Raw genomic sequence first — 27,220 nt, 5'->3', positions numbered from 1 at the left:
GATTTCCACACCATGCTGTAGTTGTGCCCACTGTAGCCCCTCATGCGTGCCCCCTGTCACCATGCGCCACTCACTTGCTAAACCGCAGGCCTCCGGCATGCATGTGGCTCTGGATCGTCTGCCAGGGCCCGGCCTTGCTGCCCCCCGTCACCATGCTTCGAACGCTGTCACTGCGACTGGGCCCCGCCCCAGTCCCAGAGCAAGCACCCCCACTGTCGCTGGCCCCCAGTGAGGGTCCAGCACCGCCCTGCCCACCCTTATCCGCGGCCCCACTGGGAGGAACGGTGGGGTGGATCGTAGACAAAGAAACACGGGACGGACAGACAAGAAGAGAGAACCAAGAGAGGATACAAAGAAGAGAGAGCGAGAGGAAGAGACGAGAGACAGACGTACAGACGTACAGAACCGGAGAGCAAAAGTATCATTAGTAAAGTTCTTCAAACTGGTGAGAAAGACACTTGAGGGAAACATAGTCCAGCCACAAGTGTCCAGCAGACAACAACAACTTGATGGAATAGTTCCTGACAGTCAGTGAAATAAGCAGTGAAAAGTTCTGAGACTGAGACAAAACACATTTTCCAAAGTACAACAGTCAAGACTGCAAAAAACCAATGTAGGCCCAGAGATGACTTAAGACAGAACGTCGACTTCAGTACAGAGACCTTCCACTGAGTGAGGACAAATCACACAACACACAGCTGCACACCAGGACAACGGCTTCAACAACAATTAGACAGTAAACGTGGGCTGACAGTAAAATGAATGATTTCTCATTGAGATATTTCCTGACTATGTTGCCCACTGTCGTACAACTCTGACGAATGATTATTCTGTATTCTAATACTCTGCTTTACTCCTTTGGATTTAATCATTTAGTTTGATTCTAATTGTTTTTTAATCTATTTTCCAATGCATTTCCTCCCCTCATGTAAAACACTTCAAATTCCCTCTTAGTTTGAAAGGTGATAAACATTTTAAAAAGCCCTCTGCGCCTAAAAGCATAATTATTCCCACAATAACAAGTAACTCTCTCTTATCTGCTATCACATATATCAGAAATGCCGCTATCATCTGCCTATTAAATGCCATTTAAATAATATGTCAAAAGTATAATGCAACACAATCACAACAATCGTTGCTGCTCACTGATTTTACAATAGTTTCAGCGCCACTGCACAGATTGAGAGTAATCGATCTCTCTGTGGTTCTGAAAGAGTTGAGTAAGATGTAATTGGAGAGGATACGACTGAACAGGTTCACGAAATGCCTCAGTGACGTGTGAGATGCATCCAAGTGATGGATCAGAGGTTGATATGAAACAGACATTTTACCATTGTAACACTTAATTGTAGCACTGTACACAAAGGATGGCTCGCACAATTTTTTTGGAGCAGGGCTCAGTGGACTAGACTCGGGGGGGCTATCAGGCAGCCTTACAGGACCATGAGGGATGGTGGGAATAGTGATAATGAATGAGCAGAAAACAATGAGTGAGTGGAGGAAGAGGTGACAGGAATAATAACACAGAGCGACTGGACATTCACATTAAAAACTGTGACAAAAAGAGAGACAGACACCTCCCCATTGAAGGAACAGTTGGACCACAGACTGCAAATAATGATGGAGGACGTCTCTCCACTTCTTACTACTGCATGAAAGTGAAGCCAAAATATCCCGGAGTTGGGTGCTGCCATCTTGGGGGTGGTGATGTCATTTGGAGCCAGAGTCTGCGCAGTAGTGATCGTTGAGTGGAGCAACGATGTCAAGGTCCCACTGATACATGCACTTGACCAATGAGGAGTCAGTCTCTGCTGTCAATCATGATGTTAACTAATCAAATAACTAATTAAAAACAATCTTATTGGAAATTTGACCACTCGACACATCGCTGTGATAAAAACTGCCTAGAGGACAGAAACCATATTAACCTTATTTAAGAAGATGAGAAGATGGGGTTCATGACCTATATGCAGCTAGCCACCAGGGGACAATTGTGAGGTTTTGGCTTCACTTTTTGGGAGCAGTCATTTCGCACATTCTGGTGGAGAGTTGGATGAGAAGATTCACACCAGTAACATGACTGACTGTTAAATATGAAGATAACGCCAGTTGCTGCTTAGCTTAGCTTAGCATACTGACTGGAAACGTATCACAACAAATATTTAAAGGTAATCCACCAAGCAACACTTCTTAATCAGCAGGTGGAGTGTTGTTGGCTCGATCTGTATGAAAAACAATCATTTACTGCTGTATGTTGGACTATTTCCTGGCCAGGTGTAGTATCTTTCTGGTGTCTCCATAGTTGCCTGGCTATTGCTCTCAAATAGGAATTCAAAATGTTTGTAAAAATTAAACAAATATTAGATATAAGGTGTCAATCAGTGAGTGTAAGGCATAGACTCTATATATAGATGGAGGGCATAACGGTTCCCTAAAAGTAAAGCCAGAGCGTGTCGATCCCCACCAAGCGTGTCAGATCAAACTGAAAAGTCCAAGTAAACTTCAAATAATTTATTCTCAAAGATGGTTTCTGTCGTTCATGTGACACTGATGTGTCCAAGAGGTGTTTGTTTGATAAATTTGGTCTTAATTAGTCATTTGATGCGATGAAAACAAAGTGAATCTTCATCATTGACAGCACAGACTGGCTCACGATTGATTTAGCAAATGTATCAGTGGCACTTGCACGGCTCGATCCCTCGATTGTTACTGCGCAGACTATGGCTGCGTTCATTACTGAATAGTGGGAGAAAGTGGAGACGTGTCATCCCTCTTATATACAGTCATTGGTTTAGAGGTGTGAGTAGGCAGATGTTGACACCTCTGGACCGATCCAGCCTGGCTGTTTTTCCTGTTTCCAGTCTTTATTGTAAACTAAGCACAACAGCATATTTGATGAAACATACTGTATGAGACTGGTGTTGATCTTCTCATGTAACTCTACACCAGAAAGCTACTGGTATACACAAATGAAACCATACAAATATATATGAAACAATCAGGAAAGCCAACAACAGTCAAACCTGTGTGGAAACCTTAATGACTTGTGTAAGTGTGTATGTTCAAGTCGAGTCTGCTACAATATCCTGAGGAGCAGATGTGAATATTTGGAGTTGAAAGGCTGCATTGTGAGAAGGGGAAGAGGGTTCAGGTGAAACACTGTGATCTGCTCTCTGAGGGTTTGACTGTCTCCATGGTAACACCCCATGGGCTGCAGGTGAGAGGTAAGAGGGTGAGATGAGGCAAGCAGGGCTGCAGGGAACGGAGCTATTAAACTTTTGCAGTTTTTGCAACGTGTGCACTGTCAAAATAACATAACAATAAATAATAAAATGTTATTTTCCTCATGTATTTTTCTGTTTTCAGGTTTTACTTTAACATCCAGGTAGCATTTACAAAAAGGAGGCGTCGTTTCAATTCTCTGTGTAATCTTCTCTCGTGATTTAAAGCCTGATTTGTGTTTTCAGTTTGGACGTGTGAACTCATTGTGTATGCCTTTTGTTAGACACATCTCTATCAGGTGCTGCATGGCCAGCAGTGCATACTAAACACCACCTCGCTGAGGACATGCCTGACTGCAAAAACATGAGGATTACCAGGGCTGAGAGGAGCCTTCTGTAAAAAGACGTGTGGACAGATAGTGTAACAAAATGAGTTTTTCTGCCTCCTTATGGATTACTAAATGTGACCTTTCCACTAATCAGAGAGGTGTGTTGATAAATTGTTAGTATTTCTGTGTTATATTTCAGGTACAGCAATGGCCAATTGCACCAATTTTAGCAAGCAGAAATCCTTTACCTTGCTAATAACGTCCAATTTCACGATGTCTTTCAAGACGAGCCCCTGTTCACTACAGCCCTGCCCTGATAGAGGGGTCCCTTACCAGCCATGAGTGAGACTCACTTGGGTGTGAGGCGAGGGTCTCCGTACGGGGCATAGGGAGACATGTTTAAGAGGAACTCCTTGGGCGGGTAGGAGCTCCATCTCTGTTGCACATTGCTGCTGTCATTGTTATTCCAAAAGTCTCTGTCTAGATCACTGTAGCCAGAGAGACAGAGACAGAGGTGAGACGGGTAAAAAGCAGCAGACGATCAAAGACAGTTATAAGAGCTGAGGGACAGGAAAGAGAGAAACCAGCATAAAAAAGAACAAAGTTAGTACATTTGCTCATAAACGTAAAAGTCAGAGTGTTGATAAATGAAGGAAAAGTAATAATTTCAATGTCAGTATAGTTGTATTGTTCAATGGTGCATCAACGTGGACACTGAATTATTTAGTTCATAAGAAATGAGTTGGAAACAGTAAACAACTCCAGGTACGGCAGTAAAAGTTCCCAAACACTTACCGTCAAATTTTTGTAGAAAACCATAATTCAATAGAGATTTATTTTAGGTACAGATACAACCACAAACATTTACAATCAGCAATAGGATGTGTATTTTTGTATTTTGACATTGAATTCAATGTAATTTAACATTCAAGACCATTAAACTATTGAATAATATATGTTCTATATATATTTTATTAATTTACAGATAAGAACTTAATGTTATCTTGTTTTTTAAAATTTATTATTATTTACTATTTTTTTATAACATTTACAGGGAACATTCAACACTGCAAAATTTAAGATTTAGTAAAGAAAGAGGAACGTTGATAATTGACATGTTCAAAAACATGACAGCATTAATATTGGTGATTGATAAAACATCCATTAAATACAGCATTTTTTTTTATCATGCTGTATGGGGTGATATAAAACAGAGGAGAAAGAAAAGTCAGCATTAAACAAACAACATTGGACATGAACAATATGTGAAATAGGAACAAATGAGATGAACAAATCGTTAGCTGTGTCATTCAATGCCGGACGTCTTGTGTATTCTGGACTGATCTGGATTTAATTCTGTCACTTTAAGGTTTAAGTAAGATATATCAATAAACCCAACATCTGATTTACATAAAACAGAATATATAAGTGACATTTCTACACTGTGTTGTTGAGAAGTTTTCAGATTAAACACGTTTAATCAATGACAAATATCACATAGAACCCAGTCTCGAGGGCATCATTCTAGGATGAACATCAGACCATGTAGCAAATCTGCAAGATTAGTTTTCTGATCAGGGATGGCTGTTAAAGTCCGATACTAATATCACCACATCATGGATCATTTCCATACGCCACCATCTACAACCCTTCTTGACACCTACTTGATGGCTTTATTTTCCCCTCGACCTCGCACAGACTCTGGAGAGCTTGCAGCCTCCACCCAGGGCTTATTCCTCTTCCCCTGCAACGAGACAAGAGGGAGACAGACAGTGATGGAGAGGGGGAGAAGGATCTTAAATTCGTGTCTTGATCGCTGTTTACGAAAAGCAGTTTTGCAACTGAAGTGCTCATTATGGAGGCTTTAGAACGCCGTCAGGTTTCCAACACGTGTCGTAAAATATGATGAATGAGGGAAGAGCAACAAATTGGTTTGATGCCAGGACGGCAGCCGGCTTGGAGACGTGACGAGGGACCACTTAACCGCAATGAGATGCAAAAACACACTCTCCCATGCATGACACAGGCACAAACATATCTTTGCACACAAACAGGTAGACCCCATTCACAAACACAAAGCACTGGAAGCTTTACATCCGATTCCACACAGAACTTTAACAAATGCAAGAATTCAAAACGAGTAAAGCTGAACATTTATGAAAACCTAAGGAGCTGCACATCCTGGTTTATCACACCTGCACAGACTGTATTTATAGCTGTGTGTTAAAGGTTTATGGCTCGGGTACAGAGTGTATGCACATAACCACTGTGTTGCAGAACACGCTGGAGCTGATGTGCTCGTCCTCAGAATTAAACTAAACATACAAATGGTATCATATAGAGACGGCAGGAACAGTATTGGAGAGCTGGGGCTGTCTTCTCCTGAAAGGTTCCTGAGCCGTTTAGAGATTGTTGATACAGTAAATTCAGTAAAAAAAAAAAAAAAGAAGCTTTTTATCTCAAAGCATAAAAAAAGTCCAAGATAAAAGTGCCGTTAGATGAAGGAGAACATGGTCTGATCATGCACATTCCTCTCGCGTGTCGGTGTTGTCATCAGCGTTTGAAATCAGATGCAGAACTATAAATCAAAATGGTGTGGGTGTCTGCGGGCAGGACCGCCTGTAAACACTGGTGTGAAGTATCAATCCAGTTTAAGGTGACGGAAACAACGAAAGCTCCGAATTGGCAAAAATCTGAGAAAACAGAGTACAGCTGATTTCCCTTTTTTTACTACTTACTTTTATTGAACCCTATTGAACTCTTGAGGGTGATAACGCTGAGCTCTTTCCAGTTGAGTCACATGGACTCTTTACTCATATATAATGTTTTCCCGCCCCGACCTCACAACAAGGAGATGAAGAGCACAGGAGTCGTAAAATCCTCACTAAAAAGACACGGTCTCTTTATTTTCTATCCTGCTGTGAAAGAAAACCAGACGTAAAAGAAAACTGTAGTTTCACAGAGAAGAGTCCCTCTCTCCACTGCCTGTAATGCCTTGTTTGCATTTCAGTTTTTTCCCCATAGGGCATCTTTGTACATATTTTTCTACATCGTAGAGAGATAATACAATTACAGTGTTACATTACAAATATGAAAGAAAAAATAAAAGAAGTTCAAATACTTCATTAAAATAAGTCTTGTTTGCAAACAGTTCAGGTGTATTGGCTACTTTATCCGGACTTTCATTATCCAACCCGGACTTCAATGGGAACCGATCGATTATAAAGCACCTTTCATACTGGGAGGTAGATTCCACGTGCTGTACAGGGACGTTGAAAAACAACAAAGAGACAAATCAAAAGAAAACAATTTAAAATCTGAAAGCACAGTTTCAAATTTAGAGCAAAATAAAAGGTTGAAAGGAGTTGAATAAAAGATGAAAAAAAGATTAAAGGAGGTAAAGTAAATAAAACGGATAAATCTGAATCAAAATAAAAAAATTAATTGAGTAGGAAAATTAATAATAGAAAGAATTGTGTAGAGCAATAAAATAAAAATATAATGAAATACAAAGCTCATAAAATAGCTTGGTTAAAGGCAATTGTGAATTAATTAAAAAAGTTTTCAACCTGGTTTTAATGATGGAGCCTTCCTGAGATCATCAGGCAGTTGGTTCCAGCTCTGTGTTGTACAGTGACTCAAAGCTGCTTCTCCAGGTTCAGATTTGACTCTGGGCACCACAAGCAGACCCCAGGGATCTCAGGGGTCTCACAGGGTTAAGTTGGACTAACATGTTATGGGAGCAGCTTCACTCAGAGATTTTAAAATGAGCAGTAAAATCAGTCCTGTGGCAGCAAGTGTAGAGATTTAAAATCAGTGATGCTGTGGGCAGTCTCTTTAAATTTGGTTAAAACTCTTGCAGCTGATTTTTAGATGAGTTGTAAGTGCCTGATTGTTTTTTCTATTGATTTTATATCTTTATTTTCTTCTGAATTTCAAAGTAGAGCTTTGCACAGCGGATTAAGCAGTGATGTAAAGTGCCTGCTCCTGACCTGAGGACTTGGTTATCCTGTGCCGTGCACTCATGGAGCAGTTGTGTGTTTTCCCCCGGTGTGGACGGGTGAACAGGTTTGCTGATGCTGCACTGTTGATACTAGCATCCCTGTTTTTCTGAGCGTTACACTGACAAGCTACTTCAAACCTTTGCTGGAGAAGAGCAGCTACTCTATCCACCCACCGAGATGGTTCTTTTTAGAAACACATTGCATTAAAGATGTTTGTGCTGAGCTTGACACAAGAGATGTGACATGATAAATAACAAACATAGATGCATCAGAAATACAGTTGGTTGCTTTAAGTTTCTATAACTTCTCCAATTTTCAGTTCTCTGCATTTCCTGCTCTGTGTAAAATGCTTAAAGGGAAAATAAATGTTAATTGTTAAAGCTCATGTTTATTTTTACATGACAGATATATATATATATTTTTAAATCAGACTAGAAGATGTCTTCTTAGTTGAGAAAGATGTAGTTGAATTTTACACTCTATGATGAATGTGTTATTTGCACTGAGTAAATGATTTGAAGCAGCCTGCAGCCCGGAGCGGAATGTTTATCTGAATACAGCTTTTAGGGTCCTGCAGACAGGTGACCTCTTTATGCATCCTGCTGTGTGTCTAATGCATCCACAATACACTCTATTATTTAACACGCCGCATCTCGTATGTCCAGCTCGGCACAAACCTTTTCAATACAGAGCAAAGCTGGAGGCTCGGCGTGAGCTTACATTACGCCACAACACTGTAGACACACACACACACACAAACTGTGCAGTGCATACACAGAGGACAGAATAATATTAGATTCTGTGGATCAGAGAAGGATGGATTTCTAGCAGTAGAGAATATGCTATCAAGTGCAGCTCATCTATCATTAAACAGAATGATAAAATCTTCAGGAGGCTGGCGAGGAGAGGGTGGAGAAGGTACAATGTTGAGAGAGTGTGGGAGGATGCGAGAAACCGAACGGAGGAGCGAGGGGACGGGGATAACAGGAGCAACTGAGTATGACGACAAAGTGGAGAGGCGAGTAAAAAACAAAGACGGGAGGAGGTTTGAAACAGATTCCAGGATAACGGCGGCGGTAAGGCTTTGCAGAGGAAGTTAAAGACGCCACATGAGATGCTGCAGATGTCAGAGAAGCAGAAGAGGGCTCCCTGTACGGAGCGAGGTAGTCCTGCTTTCCTCTGGAGCCTCCTCACACATGGATGTTCAGCAGTGCCTTCTCCTCCTGCCTGTCAGTCGGCCTCTGTGGCTGTTTCTGTTCTCTCACTCCCCCCCCCCCTTCCCTCGTCGACAAGCGTAAAAAAACAAATCGACACAAACATGTCTCATGTTTCATGGAAGCAGCTGGTTTGATACCAAACTCCACTGTAAAGCGTTTACTTTAACAGAGACCTTTTACTCTTGTTACTTGTCCAGTTTTCTTGCAATGATACTCAAGATTGCCCTTTTTCATTTCTGTCAAACTAATTGGACTAGTTTGTGTCTATCTCTGGAAACACTGTCTCTTAATATTTGTATTTTTCTCCTTGAAAACATTCTGCATAATTTTTTTGACAAATGGAGCGACGCCTGCGAGCTAGTTCAGGCAGCCAACTCGAGCTGCGCTGCTCCAATCATGTGACTTACCTCTCTCTCCACAACCATCTATAATACACACCCACCTTATCAGGTAGTCTATTTAAGCAGAGAGAAATTTCCCATCATCCCCTTTGCTCGCACTGCTGCTGCAGTATTGCTACCAGTTGCTTCAGCCCCTCCACCACCCCAGCATTCACCTGTAGGCTCAGATGGGGGGGTTACAAGTATTTGCTCATCACTCCCATCATTCCTGTGATCATATGGGGGAGAGATTAAGTTGGAGCCTAGACGCCAAACACTAAACCTGTTCTACTGCTGCAATAAACATTGGAACGTGCGTTGTCTGACTGAACTGCCTGTTGTTGTGATACATTTGTCACAAATTCATATTTAAAACCCCCAAAACAATACCTTTCTCTAGAATAGCTTATACACCCACAAAAAAAAGGGGGTTATTTACTAAAGCTGAAGCAACAAGTCGATGAATTGTTTAATTGATTGTCTAAAAATCTATTGACACTTAAATGATAAGTTGATTACGTTTTTTTTTTTATAGCAAAAATGCCAAATATTTGCTTCTCTAATGTGTGAATTGGTCACGTTTTCCCCCGTATGATTATAAATTTGTTTTGTGCCGTTAATCAGACAAAACAAACAATATGGAAATGCCCCCTGATGTTCTGGCAAACTGTGATGGAAAATTTTCACCGTTTTTTTGATATTTTACAGCCACAACAATTTCACGGGGAAAAATAATCAGCAGATTTGTTTGTGATGAAAATAATCACTAGTTATTATTGCTTACTTTTTCATCATCTAACAATGACATAGATCTAAGTTTATCTGTTGGTGTTTATTATTTAACCTGGGACACACAAGACAAAGAAAAGATAATGAAGGGCACGATAGAGAAGAGACAAGGACTGTGAAGGGGAATCCACGGTGGCGGCAGAGAAGGAGAGGGACAACTCTGGATAGAGAAATCAGTGACGTTTTAGGACACGGAGATAAAGTGACAGAGGGACAAATACACAAAGCAAATATCAATAAATCAATAACTTAACATACTTTATTAATCTAGTAGGTGATTGTAAATGCTACCGTATATAGAAAATTATGTAATTTTGTTTTTTCTCACTGCTCCCTTCGACCTGGTTTCTGGTCAGATTCATCCCTTCTGAGAAAAGACTGGTTGATCTGGTCAAATGATTTTGAATTGTGAGGTTGTTTACAGACATAATCTTAAAGGCACCAATGTCGGAGTCTCCTCAGATTGTGTGAGGAGCAAACAGCACTTTGGGTGAGTGAGCTGAAACCTCTAATGAAAGCCAGCTCACCTGGAAGCATCACAAGCCGTATGTTGTGTCCTTGTTTTTAGAGCCACACATGGCTGCCTACAGCGTAAATAAGACTGTTTGTTCCCGTGCCAGGTGGAAAACAGGAGAGGACGACAAACTTGCAGAATTGTGGCAACAGTGTGAGTGCTTGTTTAATTTGTCCTGTTGTTTGTGCACAACACTACACAAGCCAGAACAACAAGCAGACGATGCCGGCGGATACGCCTCCATGTTTGGTTTTATTCTGAAATTACGTTTGATCATACAAGTTTCTGTGAGTTTCCAAATCTCTCTCGTCAAACTGCAAGTGTGTGTTCCTGCATCTCGACTGGATCATAAAGTGTGCGAGTTTTCACGATTCAAATTTGGTTACGTCTGTCATGTTTTTTAAAATCTGCAGCACACAAATAGACGGACAGACAGAGAGACAGACAGACAGACGGACAGACAGACAGACAGGGATGAGGGAGCGGGACAAAGGCGAGGAAGGGAGGTAGGAAAGCAGGGCGAATGGTACGAAATGCCACCGGATCAGAATGTGTAGAAGGAATTACAGTTTCTCCAGCTGGAGCCAGTGGCTCTGAGTGATGCTCATTAGCATATGAATCATTAGCATGGCACTGGAGGCAAGAAGCCATGATGCACAGAGCCATGTTTACAGAGAGCATGAAGGTCTCTGATCATGTTTACCGTCACGGCCAAACACACTGACTCTCTGCGGCTCCGGTTCCAGAGAGCACCACAAAGCAACACATCATTCAGCAGTAACAACGCCACGGAGCAGGAACTCAGTGTGTACAAGGAAGTCAAGGTCACAGTGTGATCAACAGAAAACTGACCGCACATGGATGATTTATCTTTAATGTTGTGGTGTCATTCAGAAGCAGGTAGAACATGATGATATATGTGTTTTCATCAGAGACTTTTCCTCATCACAGAGCTGAGGATTAAATCACAACATTTTTCATACCAGCTCAATGTGTCTTTAGCAACAAATATCAAGAGCTTTAAAGTCAAGAAAACTGGTTTAAATCCCCCTTTTCCGAATTTATACTTTATTTTATATTTCAAGAGTTCTGTTCATCATTGAATGTCTAAGAGTTTAGATAGTTGTGTTTAAAGAATATTAGGTTTTAAGAAGATGCCTTTGGTATTTGTTACTATTATTTTTATTATGTATCTAGGAGATAGTTAATGTCTTGATTATTCAATTAATCATTGATGACTGTTAGTTGAATACAGAAAATAGTGAAAATGGGTATTTTATAATTTCATGACGCCCAAAGTGACTTAAAATCTAAACAGTTTTTTAGTATCAATTCCAAAACTCATTATATCAGCACTAATATTAAATTAAATCAAACGTCGTCAGTCACAAACAAAAAAGAAATGGTAAAATAGATTAGAAACTGTGTATAGAAGACAGAATCTGTCCAATAAAAACAATAACTTAATGATTATGTATTATTAGTTATTTAGTTAAATCATTCTTTATAAGTTATTATGTCAAACATGAGCATTTTAATGTACTTAAATGAACGAAAACATTTTAAAAAAACAACAAGACATTTAGCTCAAATCTTTAGTTCAACCTGATAGATATATAACAACTTGACAGTAAGTGATTTATTCATTTTATGCAAATTTTGGCTGAGTCAACCAACAGAGAAAACGATTAACATTTCATCGACTGTACCAATATCACTCCTGATGGAAACTGCATGATCCTCTGCATCTACTGGTTTAAGTGTTTGGCAGCACGCTTATCTCAGACCAGCTGTGTTGAAATGTTGAAACGTGTCGGTTGTCGGCTCAGCTGAGCTGACTGTGGGAGTGCGTGAAAAATAAGCCCGGGAACTTACCAGTTTACGTTGACACCAGGTGCAGACGCCACAGAGAGCAACCAGCCAAACGGCACATACGACAAACGCAACAGACACCAGGAAAACACTGAGAGACACTGAGCCTGAGGGAGAGAGACAGAGACAGAGAGACACATAGAGAGGAGGGTATTAGTGCAGTTAACATTTACCCTCATGAGATTTGAACTCAAGTTCACTGTTGCAACTCCCAGTTTAAAGCAAATACAAAAGGTTTAATCAGTAACAATTGCTTATAATCAGCTTCCTTCTTTCTTTCCTTCCTTCCTCCATTCATCTGTGTCATCTGGCATCTGTCATCAGTAAGATAAAACCAAACTGAGGGGAAAAGACAAAGCAGCAGACATTTCTTCATACTCCCTCATGTTCCCTGCATGTATCAATAGGGGATGCACACATGTCAGGAAGAGATAATATCACGGGGCCAGAAGCCGTGCAATTACCAGCATCCGCTTTCCTTCTCCTATCTTGTAAATCCTTCAGCAACTTTGTTCTTGTGTTGACAGATGAGAACTTCTTCCAGAGTCGTCTAGTCCTCATCTCTCTGTCTTTCAATTACTGCCTCTCAACTGTGCCGCTCATTCAGTTGTCAGCCACCTTGTCTGCCAAGAAATTCAAAACGCAGCGGCATGCTGGGAAAACAACACCCGACAAACAATGAGCTCATAACTTCCACATCCCTGTCCTCGCAGAAACATCTTTCTCTACCTGAAAATGGATCCAACCGCATTTTCTCTCTTTTCATCCCGACCTGTGGACCTTCAACATTTATACATTTGATAGGGACAATAAATAGAGGAAGTTGATTAGTTTAATTAACTTAATCGTCCCTATCCACCCTCTTCCCTCATGTTTTTTAATCTCCTCATCTCCCTCAGATGTTAAATGCACCTTTTAAACCAAGTTTTCCAGACACTTAATCTCTGTCACCACTGTTTTTCCACATGTCTCCTGGAGGTTATTTAAAGTTATTACCATCACTCCTCATACAAAGACTTCTAGCACATTATCCAACATAATTGTGGTGGATTCAAACAGACCTAACTTGGAGTCTCCCTGTTTTATTGCACATTACTCCGTCCTACTCCTTCTACAGCTTTATAGAAAATGTCCAGCAACACTGAAACCAGGGGCGGATCCAGGGACGGGGCCAGGGAGGAAACTGGCCCCAGCTCAAATCTGATTGGCCCGCTTACACTTACTTACAATACTAATAATAGATATGATCTTTTTTTTATTCTAAGCATTTTTTGAAGTACACAAGGAACAATCTTCAAAATATATACAATAATGTATATTGTATATACAGAGCTAACAGTAAATGAGCATTTGCACCTTCCTGAATCCGGACTTCATAAATCAGAGCTTTCCCCAGAGTCTCAATCATCAAAGAGTCGGTTTCTTTTTCGCAGACGGCCTCGTCAAAACACAATGCAGGTTTAATGAGGTATCTGATTTTAAATAGTCAAATATCAGGTATATGTCAGAATGTGTTGGCAATAAAGCTCTCAGCATTGAATTCTTCCCACGTCCTCTTGCTCTGGGTGTGTTGTGGTAGCATCACTTTCAGATGTGTTTAAGTGGTGAACAGATAAGTGGTCTGAGTCTCATTAGTGTTTCCTTGTGCATTTAGAGCAATGTGTACAGAATAACAGAAAGCCGACTCTGTCGAAGCAGCTGAAGAAGCTATAATGTTTCCAGCTGGAAAGAAGAATGACTCCTTTCAGACCTTTAAGAGCTGCCCCACCTCGGTCTGTGGACACACTTTCACCTGGTGGAGTGTTATCAGCAGGAAGCTTCATGATTTCACTCACTAATCCAATACAAATGCAAAAATATTACACAAACCAAGACCTAGTATATCCAGCCCAGTGCAGATAACCTGTCACACCCACATTCAACAAGGTGAATCCTGACTGATAATCATGAACATGCAAGAAAAGCCTGTGATTCTGTTTCTCAATACAATCTCTATATTTGCCTTTGTATGTAGTTGTCATTGTTGCTGGTGGATTCAACCTTTCCCTGGATAAAAACCAGTATGTGCACGTACCTTCAACAGGTGTGCGCAATATCACCGACTGTCATCTTTATTGTCAAAAGAAGATATGAGGAATCACGTCAATGCACCGTTTGCTTTAGTTTTGTTCTGTGTTTGCTCTTCTGTGGCATATCTGACAGATTATCTACGTAATTTGAAAGGGAAATCTGGGACCTGCATCATTAACAACACCAGAAACAACACCAGCCAATGCTAAATATGACATCTTTGTAAGTTTGATAAAGAGAATAAACTGGCTGTTCTTGTTTGTCAGTCATGCCAGTTTCATTTATTCATTTCTCGGAACCATTTAGTAAAGAAAACAAGTTTTAGGAGGTAGTGGGAGCTTATCTTCAAGTTTCTTTTGTTTGAAGTTGTATATGTATTCAGAAAACATTGCAATTAGAATGGCCTGGCTCATACTGTGATCAGATTTCAGTTGTACAGCAAAGATCTTCCCAACGGGTTTAAGAACAAGTTATGTCCAGCTGCCTCGCGCAAAGCTACAGACAACCTCGTCCACATTTAAGGAGAAATAAGTAGAACACACTGAAACATTACTTCTCTGGACCTGGGAATCATCAGTTAGTTCCTCAGCCCCATTTGCATATTGAGATGTAATCACAGTGTGGAACAGAAATAATGAGAATTAATATCAGGTGTAAAGATGTTATTATCCAGATAATATATCCAGCTACAGATTGCATCGCAAAACCGGGTGGAGTCGGCATCATGTGGTTAACAATATTATTACCGTTCAGCAGTTTTCTTTCCCCTCTCAGCTACTGACACCACTGTGAGAGGTGTTCAGTTCAGCACCATGGAGAGCACCCATCCCCGCTGGTCATTCTCTCCCATGTTAAAGTGACGTCTGTATGGAGCTCAGCAGCAAGTCCGTTGTCCAGTTTCAACATTCAGCTCTTGTAGAGAACACTGCACAATTTCCGTGAATCTGTATCAGTCAGAAATGTCCTCTCTGAAAATCAACCCAAGATGAACACATCTACTCTCTCTGGAACATATATCGTGTCACAGAGAAGGAGGCAAACAGCCCTACAGAAGCCTCATCATTATTTCACAAAGATACATCTTGATACAGTCTCTGTAACGTGGGGAATTCACAACAAGGAGCCTGAAGGAAACTCTGTACGCTAATGATGATGGTGTGATATGATTAAAAGCTGTAAAAAGCTTGTAAGAGAACCTTGTGTTGGGATTGTTTGTCAAACTACTACTTCTAAGATCAAGAATTAGCTTTAGCTAAAAAAAAAGAAGACTTTTCCTCACTAATCTGTCCATGCACTGAACGTCAGCTCTGACTTTGATGGTGCTGCTCATCTTACCCTCGAAAACACAATTACGGCGTGTGGATTTGCCGCCTTTGAACAGTGCATGCAATGCTGGTGTAATGTCGTAGCGTCAGGTCATTGAAGGTTTAATGAATGTGGATTAGCTCCAGATGCAGCACCTACTGTGCAGTGTTTGGTATCACACTGGGTGCCTCCCATGGCTCAAAGTATAAACAAGAGACGGTTGCAGTATGGCTGCTGTCGCTCAGACGCTCCCTCCGTCTTTCTGTCGCCTTCTCTCCGTGTACTTTGGAGTGACTGCATTGATACATACTCATCATTCATTGTTATTGTTATCATGTATTCATTATTGGTCATTAAACATAAAGCAAAGATTGTTTCATATTACAGGAAGGCGAGTGATGCTTCATTCTTAATATCCTCTTGTTAATTGTTATTCTTGTCAGCCACCTTCCTTTACCTGCAGGGTCCCTGTCAACACAGCATTATGTAGACTCATCTGGTAATTATACAAGTTATGCTCATCTGAAAAAAGACCTCATCCGTCTGTATATAATCAAACATAAATCAAACTTAAATGAACATATATCAATGTGATGATAACTAAATAAACTGTACATTTTTTGTGCAATCCATGCCCCTTCCACTAACATGGAGGAGGCAGGGTTCATAGTGCGGCTAACCATCGAGGGGTGATCCAGATGGTGTGGCTTCACTTTTAGGAGCTGACATGTCGTCCATCTTTCTCAGTCACTGGTCACAGCTTGCGAACTTGGAGGATTCCGAAGATTCTGAGGTCCGTGGTTATGAAAACCACAAAAGAGGCAGCGTTCGTGTTTTACCGTGTAAAATCCGACCCTGTTTTAAGGAAGCATCTATCAAACTAAAGATCCAGATATTTCTCTCCCTTAACTCACAGGTGTAAACTCTCTCTCTCTCTCACACTGAATGGATGCGTGGCCAAAATTATAGGACCAAGTTGTAATAAACTGTAATAATCCTTAAGGTGAAGCTCCAACAGTTCTCATGATCACTCCTCCTCACCGCCCTTCCTAACTCAACCCGAGCTTCTCTTCTCTGGTTAGCACCAGTGTCTCTGTCTGTCACATGTGCCCCTCACTCTCTCTGCATCTCCTCTCTTCTACCTACTGTGCTTATCTGTTTGTGCTCCACTCACTCAGCCCCTGGTGTTGGCACCCGGCACGACACAGAGAATAAACACTATTAGTCACTGGAGACCTCCAGAGGAGCATCTCTTGCTGTAGGTCAGCGCATCGTGGAGAGGGCCGCCACCACGGGAGGTGACCCTTGACTGGCACAACAGACGCATTGCCAGAAGAGCAGCGACCGGTGGGAGGAACATGGGGATTCAATTATACAGAAAACCAGAGGGGAATGAAGAGAAAAGAACGTCTCTGTTTGAAGGACCACAAACCTCACAGACTGTTTTCTGTTTTTTTTACTCTGTGTTGCATGGATAGGGGCCTTTTGAAAATGGTTATAGTTCATTAACTCTGGGGATTAAATTATTTACTCATCGTAATTCATGGAAGGAGTGAAGAGGAGGGAGGAAGCTGCAGGTAGAGTAGACATCCGGATCAATCTTACTCACTCTGTCACATGTACTGCAATCTCTGAGCCCATTGGCTATTGTCTGATGAGCAATTCCCCTATGAGGACAATGGACAATATGTTGGGGGTTCTGGAGTCGACAGCAGATAACCAGGCCGAGACGCAGTCTTCTATTCACTGTTTAGAGTCCAACTACTTTCTTTTATCATATGAGTCAAATGTTTCTCCACACAAAACACAAACAGTAACACTTTTTAGTTTTTTAGATCCAGACGACATTTTGGCTGATCTCTATTAACAGCTTTCATGGAGATGAATTTAAAAGCAAACAGCCGATGCATGTCGGTCAATGTGTTTGACCTTGTTTGCTTTCCACTTGGACTGTTAACCTGCGAGCAACCACAGCCTGCTCAAGCGTGAGTGGTCAAACTAGAAATGGAAACCAAAAGGCTCATCCATAGAGTCTGCATATTCACATGCAGAGTCTGTTTATAAAGATTGTATGTGCTGTAAATGGTTAATCCTTTATTTGCTTCATTTTACCATGAACAACTGCAAAATTACTTTCACTATTAGCTTGATAATTACATTGTAGAGTGTACTATACTGCACCCAGGGAAACAAATTGACTCCCTTATTTGACTACTTGACAGTAGATGTGTTAGATCACACAGATCAATTCTTTAGTTCTACAACCACTTATGTTTCACTTAACTCCCCCAGGACTCCTTGTTCACAGCAGCTCAACAAATCTTTGTCCAGAAACACTGGCAATCTGCAGTGGATCTCATTCCTTCCCATGCTTTTCCCTAAAGCACAGCCTTCAGCATACATCTTTTTACAGCTGACAATAAATCACTTGTCTTTGGATGGTCAAAATAAATGCTTTATTCAAGATTGGGGGCTTCAAATGTGGAGGAGACTCAGATTTAAGGATCAATACACTAAGAAGCCTTGAAAAAGCCCATGCCTTGGTGCAAACTGAACAAATAAAACCTTGAACTAACTGACAAGTGGCAGCTGCTCGAGACACCTGTGGCCAACAGTGGTCAGATCCTGTGCCAATTCTTCCTGTTCCACCAGAACAGCAGCTTTTTGTGACCTTTACTGTGAGTTGGAGGCTCTCCCAGAACACCGTGGGCCTCTTATTCACGACAAAAGGTTAATTTCCTGTTCTTAGTGCTAGAAAAAACATTTCTTTCTGATCTGTTCCAAAACTAAGAAAACAACTGCAGAGACTGAACAAAAAGGGTTAAGCAAAAGGGCAGGAACCAATCAAAAAGGTGGATCTCTGATAGAGATCGCCAATCAACTCCAATCAACTCCAATCAACGAGCACCATCATCCTTCCAAGGAAAACAACCGCAGCAGTTGTTACAGTAAGTGTCCCCACATGGCCTATTTATGTTCCAGTGGATGCAGTAATGATGACAGGAGCAAAGGAGGAAGTCAGATGTTAGATTACATCTAATTAGATTATAGAGGAATGAATGGGTGGGTCAACAAAACATCCGACTTTAACACAGGAGGGCTCTGTTTGGAGAATTGCATGGCAAGTTCTAAAGTGTCTTAGCCAGAGACGCTGAATCCCAAACTGCCCCTGATGGCTCTGCCGGCAGTGTCTAGGTGAGGTGTGATGGAAAAAGAGCCGCATATAGAAGTGCTGTATGAATGTGTGGGTGAATGGGAGATTGCGAGTTGTCCTGTAAAGCCCTTTGAGTGGTCAATAAGGCCATATAAATGCAGTCCACTTACCATATTACCATTAATAGAACGGCACTCAATACCTCTGCCAAGTCCCAACAGCCCCCTTATGAACCATATTTAAATTCACTAGAATATTCAGGATTTTTATTTGGATCTTCACCAAATTGCACACACTCATAACTATCAGTCACCTAAACATGCCAGATGGGTTTTCATCAAGATCCATGAATTATTCTGAGAAATCAATGAAAATGTTGAAAAACGCCCAAACTCGCAATGTTAAAGAAAGTAAAAAAATAATCCTGGGTCTGCCCCCTAATCTGGATCCGCACCAAAATGTAATAAACTCTTCTTTGAGTCTTGCCCCACCCCTTCACAAAATCTGACAGAAATCGGTTGAGTAGTCTTTGTGTAACCCTGCTGAGTAAAAGCTATATTTTAACCAAAGACCAGGTTCTTCCCCTAAATCTTACATTCATCAGTCATTTTGTGCCTAATGTTTACCAAACCTGTCAAAGCATAAGCCAGATTCATTTTTTTTTTGAAGGACACAGATAAACGATCCTGCCACATACGGACGAACATCACATTTCATCATTTCCTCTTTGAGGACTTGTTGAATGAGCAACACATTTGTCTGACGGAGTCACGAGTCCCCTATTGCTAAATAAGTCACAACAAACACAAAGCAAACCTGCATTAAAAGCACCGGAGTTATTTAAGTGACAACAGTGTGGGTGGGCTGTAAAATGTCTTACTGTGAATGTGTAGTGGAGGCACTGGAATACCTTAATACCATGCGACATGGCTAGAGGGTGCCATACACTGTGGAAAGACATGATTGCAATGAGGTATTTTCCACCTTTTTTTTTGAATGAGACATGAAGGCGTCAAATCCCTCCTGCATTCATATCGTTCAGCGCGAGTCAAGTCTTTCCATTTCACCGGCCTCTTTCAAGAAACCATACATTCCCCAGTGCACGCGAGCAGACTTTATTAGACTCCTGCCAAACCATCATTGTTATTCTGTAACCCTGTGATTCGTTCAGCGTAAAAGTCAAAAGTATTTGCTCTGTTGCCTGCTTCTTACGCAAGCCCGGCCCCACAGGGGGACGGGCATCCAACACACTGGCCACTTTCCAGTCTAAACAGCGATTTTTATTTCAAAACACAACACCCAAGTCTGTTGAAGGAGACAAATGATTACCGCTGGGGTCGAGCGAAGAGTGGAAGCGCAAACACTAGTAAGTTCATCGCTACAGTGGCCAAACACAAGGTGCCATGTGTTTGGTTTCAGCACACATGCCGCTGCTTGCCGTCTCAAAGGGCCGAAGTACTACACACACCATGACGGACTCATAACCTAATTCACTTGACTGGCAGGTGTGTTTATCCGAGCAAAACATCCTAACAGTCTGCAGGCAGAGCCATCAAAACGGGTTTGTGTAAGAACAGTGATCTGTTGTCCGTAATGAGGGGGATCCAGAGGTTTTCTGTGAGTGTGCGACACAGCAGGCTACGGGTGAAGGGACAGAGCTGAGGAATCATTATGACTCAAACGGAGATGCTGGGGAGATAGAGGATCAAAGATGGATTCTTGGGGATCTGTTAAAACCCCTCGTAAAGTGAGGGATTTTTGTGACAGACAAAAAAATCCTGCCTGAAATATAGTGCGAGCAGACACAGGAAACATGGAGAGGAAAACAAGTGACTTTTACAATCACACTGCATCATCAGAGGCAGTGTGATTGTAAAAGTCACTTGTTTTCCTCCATCATGCATTATTTATGTACTTGCACAACATAATTCATCACGTTACAATACTGCGATATAATTATGCAATTTAAAGTCATTATGTGGCAATAAAATGCACTGTAAAGCACTTTGAGTCGTCATCAAGACTAGAGAGACGCTATATAAATACAGACCGTTAACCATATATTTACTTTTGTAAATTTCAATCATTTCACAATCCATTAATGTTTTATTGCTGTAGCAGCCAGGAAAGGATGATTATGGTGATAATATATATGTTTATTACTGTCAACAAATCGTCAATAATTGATTCCAATAACAACTAATGACGGGATTCAGCTTGAGGCTAAGATATGCTCAACATTACATGCGTATACTGAAACCCTAACCCTAGCCTTCTGAAAGCTTGATGATACGTACGAAAACAGACGTTAAAGAGCAGTACCACTGGAAATCATAGAGGGCAGTGTAGCCAATAGTGAGACGACCATAGGACAGGAGGAAGTAATTTCAACAATAGTAGACATTTTTGAGGAGTCTCTACGAGTTCGTAAATTGGACTACCTAAGATAAGAACTGCTTTTGCCACTTTCTTGAGAAGTACATTATCACAACTTCTTCCACCTTCACCATTTCTACTGTTAACAGAAACTCTCAACCCTACGCTGCCCTCTAGTGGATGTATTGTCAACGTAAAGGACACATGGAAGCATGTGAGCAGTGAATTATTATTATACCGTTTGAAACAGATGTATCTTCTTTTGTAGAGGCAGCGTAAATGAACCTTTCTCCCTCTGAAAACTATTGAAAACTATTAAAAACCCATTAATGAGCCCCATTGTTGACAAGTTTCTTAATTACAATGAACGCAGCCACTGATGCTGTAACTACTCACCAGATTCACTGAATAAAGCCTCCAACACATTTACTATTGTTCCTGTTGAGTAATGCTTTGTTAAAAACTACAGTTTCTTTATGAAACTGTGTTTTCATGGGCTGTTTAAACATTCATGTCTTCAGGGTAGGGAAGCTGCGAAGTAACAACAGACTGACGTTAAATTATTTATATAGATCAGGGGTTTAAAAAATATATATTTTGGGGTCTTAAAAATGCTCCTCATTACTTTGTTATTGGTCCCAAAACCTAAAGATTTCAAAATCGAGCCGTGTGTGTAAACGTTAACATTGATACCCACAGCGCATCTATTATCATTCTCTGAGAAAACATTACATGATATTATGATGAAGGAAATATTGAAATTTTAAACTCATAACTTTTTCTTTTTGGTATATAGCACAGTCAGTATGAACAGCTCTTCCCTACAGCAAAAACAAATTATATAATCAAGCATCTAATCTGTGCTTTCATGCAAATGTGGAGCTGGAATCAGCTGCATTTACAATAATTAAGATTGACTTTGATTCATAAGATGTGAAAAACAACAGCATTGTCGCCACAGCTGTTAGTAAAAAAATGTGACCCCGATGCCATGAATACAATACTGGACGCATCCTCTTTTAATAATGAAACTAATTCTCAGTGCAGTGTGACACCAACAAATGTAAAAGTCCTTTTTTTAAAACCACACAAACCTTTTTCATCCCTATTTTCACACAGTCTCCACAAAATCCTGCTCCAGTTTGTTAAATTTAAATTTGTGGCACCTCGACTGCATCCAGCACCAAATAAATGTCGGTTTATGTTGTGGTTCATGAATCTGTTTGTGTTTGTACATTCTGGCCGGCTCTGCTGCACTCGCAGCTCGTGTGAGTACAATTCCCTGTAGCCCGGTAGAGACGCTGACTTCAGTGTCTCCAACCCCTTAAAAACACAGACTTGTAAGTTGGTGTGTTGCAACCTACTTGCCTGAGCTTGAGCTTATCATTAGCAATGAAGGAAAGAAGTCCCATGAGCCCTTCTCCCAGATGCACTCTGAAAACTTCCATAAAAAGTTTCTGTGTTTTTAAAGTACGAGTATTAGCTGGTGCTCTAGAAAAGCTAATAATAATAACCAGACGATTTAACAGCAACTCCTACGTAAATTCCCTAATTTTTAGGGTCTAGGAGTAATTTACGAGGCATCTGAACACTAAGAACAGCTGCTATACAGTTTATATTATTTCCATAAATATCCAATAAAATCTCAAAGGACAACATTTGTTTGGCCCAGACGAGGCTTGATTTTGAAAACCAGTGGAGCGAGTCTTTTTCCTAAATTTCACCTAAACAGGACAGACTGAAACAAAGAAGCCAGGATTAGATTAATAACACACATAACTGTCAAAACATTTCCAGTTCCCTTTCCTCTTTCTTCCTCCAATTTACACTCTTAGTAGTCTCTCGCTGTGTCCCAGTTCAGGAGCTGGAGTCTCTGAAGTCTTCATTTGTGAACGGAATATGTCGGGTCGACATGGCCTGTCCCATTTCATAGAATGCTCCGAATGCGGACAAGAAATAAAATGCTGCTACAACTTGATACAACCAGAATATCGTTAGCAGCTCGCAGTTTCCCAAAAGTCATTGTTTTTTAAGACTTATCACACCCTTGTGCGCTCGTAAAACCAGGGAAGGTCATGTGACCCTGCTAAATTTACAGGGTGATTCAGGCCATGTCTATAATACTGTGAATAATGTCAACGGATAGTTTCCACTTCATTTTACAGAATATCTCTGTCCAGACACAGCTATAAACATTCCAGGTTCAACTGGACAGAATATTTACATTAAGTCAGGAAAGAAAACTTTTTTTAATTTAGGGCAACTTGAAATAATTGGTGTGCTCCAACTTCAGAAAATAGTTTGCGTGGATGTAATGAATAAAAACTGATTCTCTATATTGAGTCAAAGTTACATATTTTGTGATGATAACTTCAGTGTTTTTAAGTTGATTCAATGTTTTATTTAATTATATGCAAGTCAATCAGACTCAGCTTTCTAGGATTGTAACGTCATGAGTGAATGCTCATATTTCAAATTTCAAATAATAGTGTGAACTGTGGAAACATTTCACTGTGTGAAAAGGCCAGAGCACATCAGCACCTGACTGTGAAACAGCAGCAAAAATTCTCCAAACAAAACCAAATTTAAGAATAAACACATATACTATAAAGAGACTGTTATTCTCTAGTGGCAACCAGAGGCAAATATCTGCACGACCTGTCCTTTCCTAAAAGCAGATCTGTGTATACAATACATCACAGCCAAATATATATCTCAGAAAATGCATTTACCATATAAATCCATTTGCAGTGTGGTGTGGAGAGAGGGCCGGCAGACTGGCAGATAGGACTGTATAAATTTCACTGCAACAGAATGCACAGAGCCAAGTTTGAATCTCTGGTGTGGAGAGAATTTGCCTAACAGGAAAGCCTCTGCTCTGCCTCCAGGCCAACAACATGCTTTATCTGGAGGGGCCCACTGTTGTTGTGGGAACAAATATTCTCTGTGAGGATCCACATGCTCAACCCACAAACATCTTCTAAACGTGGTCACAGCTCAGGACCGGATTTCTACCGCAGGACTAATGAACTGTGTGTAAAGACGAGCTGTCACATTACCAGGTCCACTATAAGAATACTGTGGGTAAAAATAAATCACCATGGATTGTATGTAAAGATGGACGACATGTCGCTTCTTCCTCCCACTGTCAAAAAATGAAGCCAAAATATCCAAGTACAAACGCTGCCATCTTGTCTCTTTGGAGCGATAGTCTGCGCAGTAGCGAGTGGGGGGTGAAGCCACGGTAGCAAGGTCCCATTGATGACACAGTCTCAGCTGTCAATCATGATGTTTCACCACATTGTTATTAGATCAAAAACCTAATTAATGCCTAACTTAACAGTATATATGAACACAAACATCAGTGTGATGACAAAGACCTCAAGTGACATAAATCATCTTTGAGAAAGATCTACTTTGACTCATTGAGTTTTTTTAAGGTCCATGTTCCATCCCCTTACGAGGCAAGATTTATGACAAATACTGCAACCAGCCACCTGATGGCGATCAAGACACTTTGGCATGACATAACTTTAAACCTTTGACCTTTGAACACCACAATGTGCTCAGTTCATCCTTGAGGCCAAATTTGAAGAGATTCCCTGGGGGCGCTCCTGAGATTTTGCAGTTACCAGAACTAAAATTCAAGGCTTTACATGAAGTGAATGTTAAAAGGCTTCGTGGGGCTTAACAATATTATTATAACTATAAATAGCTGATGATAATATGTAAATAAAATCTACTTTGATTTTATTGTTTTACTTTGAAATTGAGGTTCAGTTGTCATCTGCTGTGGAAAACTTTTAAGTCTGTGGGTTAACAGGCCCCGAAGAACCAACAATACCATCCTTCAGAGGCTAAAAACTGACTGGGGTGACAGACGCTTAATGTGGGAACAGTCGAGGCAGCGAAATGAAAAAGACGGATAAAGTTTATACAGGATCCAGCCGGTCTGCCTGCAGTGCTCACACATTCTGAATGTAAAATCTGGTCTAGTGTTTTTCTGCCTTCGAATAAAAATGATTTCTTCTTCTTTTTTTTTTTTCTTTGGAGGAGGATCACTGCACATAGTCACATATATGTGCTGTCAATCATCCCGAGGAGCAGATGGAGCAGCCAGACCACTGGTGATCGTCACAAAAGAGCGTTCAATTAACTGCGATCCTGCAGGGGGGCTGCATACAAATGTCTTTTTTCGAAAGTAAGATTTGGTTTCTACACAGCCACTCGACAACTTTCCCCACTGTAATTTAAAATGTCTGGGATAAAACAGAATTTTTTTTCCTCCACAGTATATTGTATAATGTTCCTTTCACAATATCGTCCCAGTGCCCTTAATTTTCAGAGCTGTGGACCTGAGCCAGGATTCAAATTCTAATCTCCTCAGTGTAACATCACTGCAGAGATAAGATCAGTCTTCCATCTCAGCTCTTCCGCTGTCTGTCCAGTTCCTATCTGATCCGTCTACTTCTGTATCTTCCAGAGACGCAAAGACAGATAGACCCACAAGCCCACACACGCATCACTCTGCTACAAACATACTGTAAACACATACCGTGTGTTGAAGATTTGACACCCGGGAGCATTTCATGTTGGAAGTAAAAAATAATTTAAAAAACAGCGAATGACTGTAGAAATCAGGCCACACCCTCAGACACTTACACCCACAGCAAACTTAAGACTCTACTGTAAATATTACTGAGCAGCGCCTCAATCCCAACCCTCTCTTCTTAGCACACACAGCTACAGACGGACCATTATGAGTTACGAGAGGTCAAAACGTGGTCAAAAGATCAACCTGAGAATGATATCCCACTAACAAGGCATCCTGTTTAGTCACTTCAGAGACAAGGCTGTGGTTAAAACACATTTGTACCAGTGTATTTAAAGGGGACATCAAAGGAGCCAAATCACTTTCCTCGTACTGTTCGATGCTGCAGCTCCTCTTTTCAGCCCCTGTCTGACATGTTTGGTTTTAGCTCCTGTCTATTTAAGGCCTTCCTCCCGGGGTGGAGCCAAGGCCAGCTGACATTGGGAGGGAGGAGGGGGTGCAAATCCTCAACAGGTCCCCAGTGTATCACAGGGTCAACATTAAACAACCATTCACACAATCACACCAATGGGCAAGTTAAAGTCTCCAATTAACTTAACCTGTGTGTTGTTGGGCTGTGGGAGGAAGCCGCAGTACCTGCAGAAAACATTCCAATGGGTAGAACGTGCAGAATCCACACAGGTAGGCCCAAGGCAGTAGTCGGGTTCGAACCCAGGACCTTCTTGTTGTGAGGCTCTATTCCCTGCTGCCCCATGTCAGACCCATTCAACAGCTGTTTATATATTTCAGTCCAGACCAATGACTAACTTATCGACATCCCCATGGCGCTAGCATTGCTATAAACAGACATGTTTCTGTACAAAACTATAACCACCACAACCCCTGACTGAGAACCACTTAACTCAACCTGTTTTCTACATCTACCTGTTTCCCAACATCACTCTGGAGTCCTAAACTCACTGCTTGTCTAAGAGAACCTGTCAGGTTGAATGCATTCAGGCTGAAAAGGGCTTTAAGAAAACGTGTTCCTCTCCAAGTTTAACTCTGTCAACTTCTTGTCACCCACCTACAGCTTTTTCCCCCAGCGGTAACGTAGCAACAGCTGCTCAGTAGAATACTTACTAGCGTGTGCCCAGGAGCAATGTGACTGGCATTTTTAAACCGTGCTCGCCGACTGTCAGCTTAATCACACAAACACAACAGGGAGGTGGGAACAACAAGCAACACACACACACACACACACACACACACACACACACACACACACACACACACACACACACACACACACACACACACACACACACACACACACACACACCACTGACAGCAGTATAACACACTACATAACACTACATCATGAAGCCTATAAACCAGACAAATGCAGGACATGGTACTCGGTAAATCTACTAATGTGTCAAAGAATGTTGAAGAAGA

The 27,220-nt window shown here is 41.1% G+C and overlaps 1 protein-coding gene across 3 annotated transcripts in view; it reads right to left on the bottom strand.

The window, feature by feature from the left end:
- syt7b (synaptotagmin VIIb) overlaps positions 1–27,220 on the bottom strand; it is a 96,071-nt gene that overhangs the window by 35,785 nt on the left and 33,066 nt on the right. For 2 of the 3 annotated variants that reach the window (XM_034581629.1, XM_034581630.1), the window contains exons 2-5: positions 12,330–12,433; positions 5,215–5,294; positions 3,904–4,038; positions 75–272 (exon numbers count right to left, since the gene is read on the bottom strand). In XM_034581629.1, coding sequence (XP_034437520.1) covers positions 75–272; positions 3,904–4,038; positions 5,215–5,294; positions 12,330–12,433 — 517 coding nt within the window. The remainder of the gene's footprint in view (positions 1–74; positions 273–3,903; positions 4,039–5,214; positions 5,295–12,329; positions 12,434–27,220) is intronic. The other variant, XM_034581632.1, reaches the window with a different exon arrangement.

Source organism: Hippoglossus hippoglossus, chromosome 3 (genome assembly GCF_009819705.1).
Source record: "Hippoglossus hippoglossus isolate fHipHip1 chromosome 3, fHipHip1.pri, whole genome shotgun sequence".
In the NCBI taxonomy this organism is placed as follows: domain Eukaryota; kingdom Metazoa; phylum Chordata; class Actinopteri; order Pleuronectiformes; family Pleuronectidae; genus Hippoglossus; species Hippoglossus hippoglossus.
Note: the sequence above shows the minus strand (reverse complement) of the source record. Positions and strands in the feature narration are given on the sequence as shown.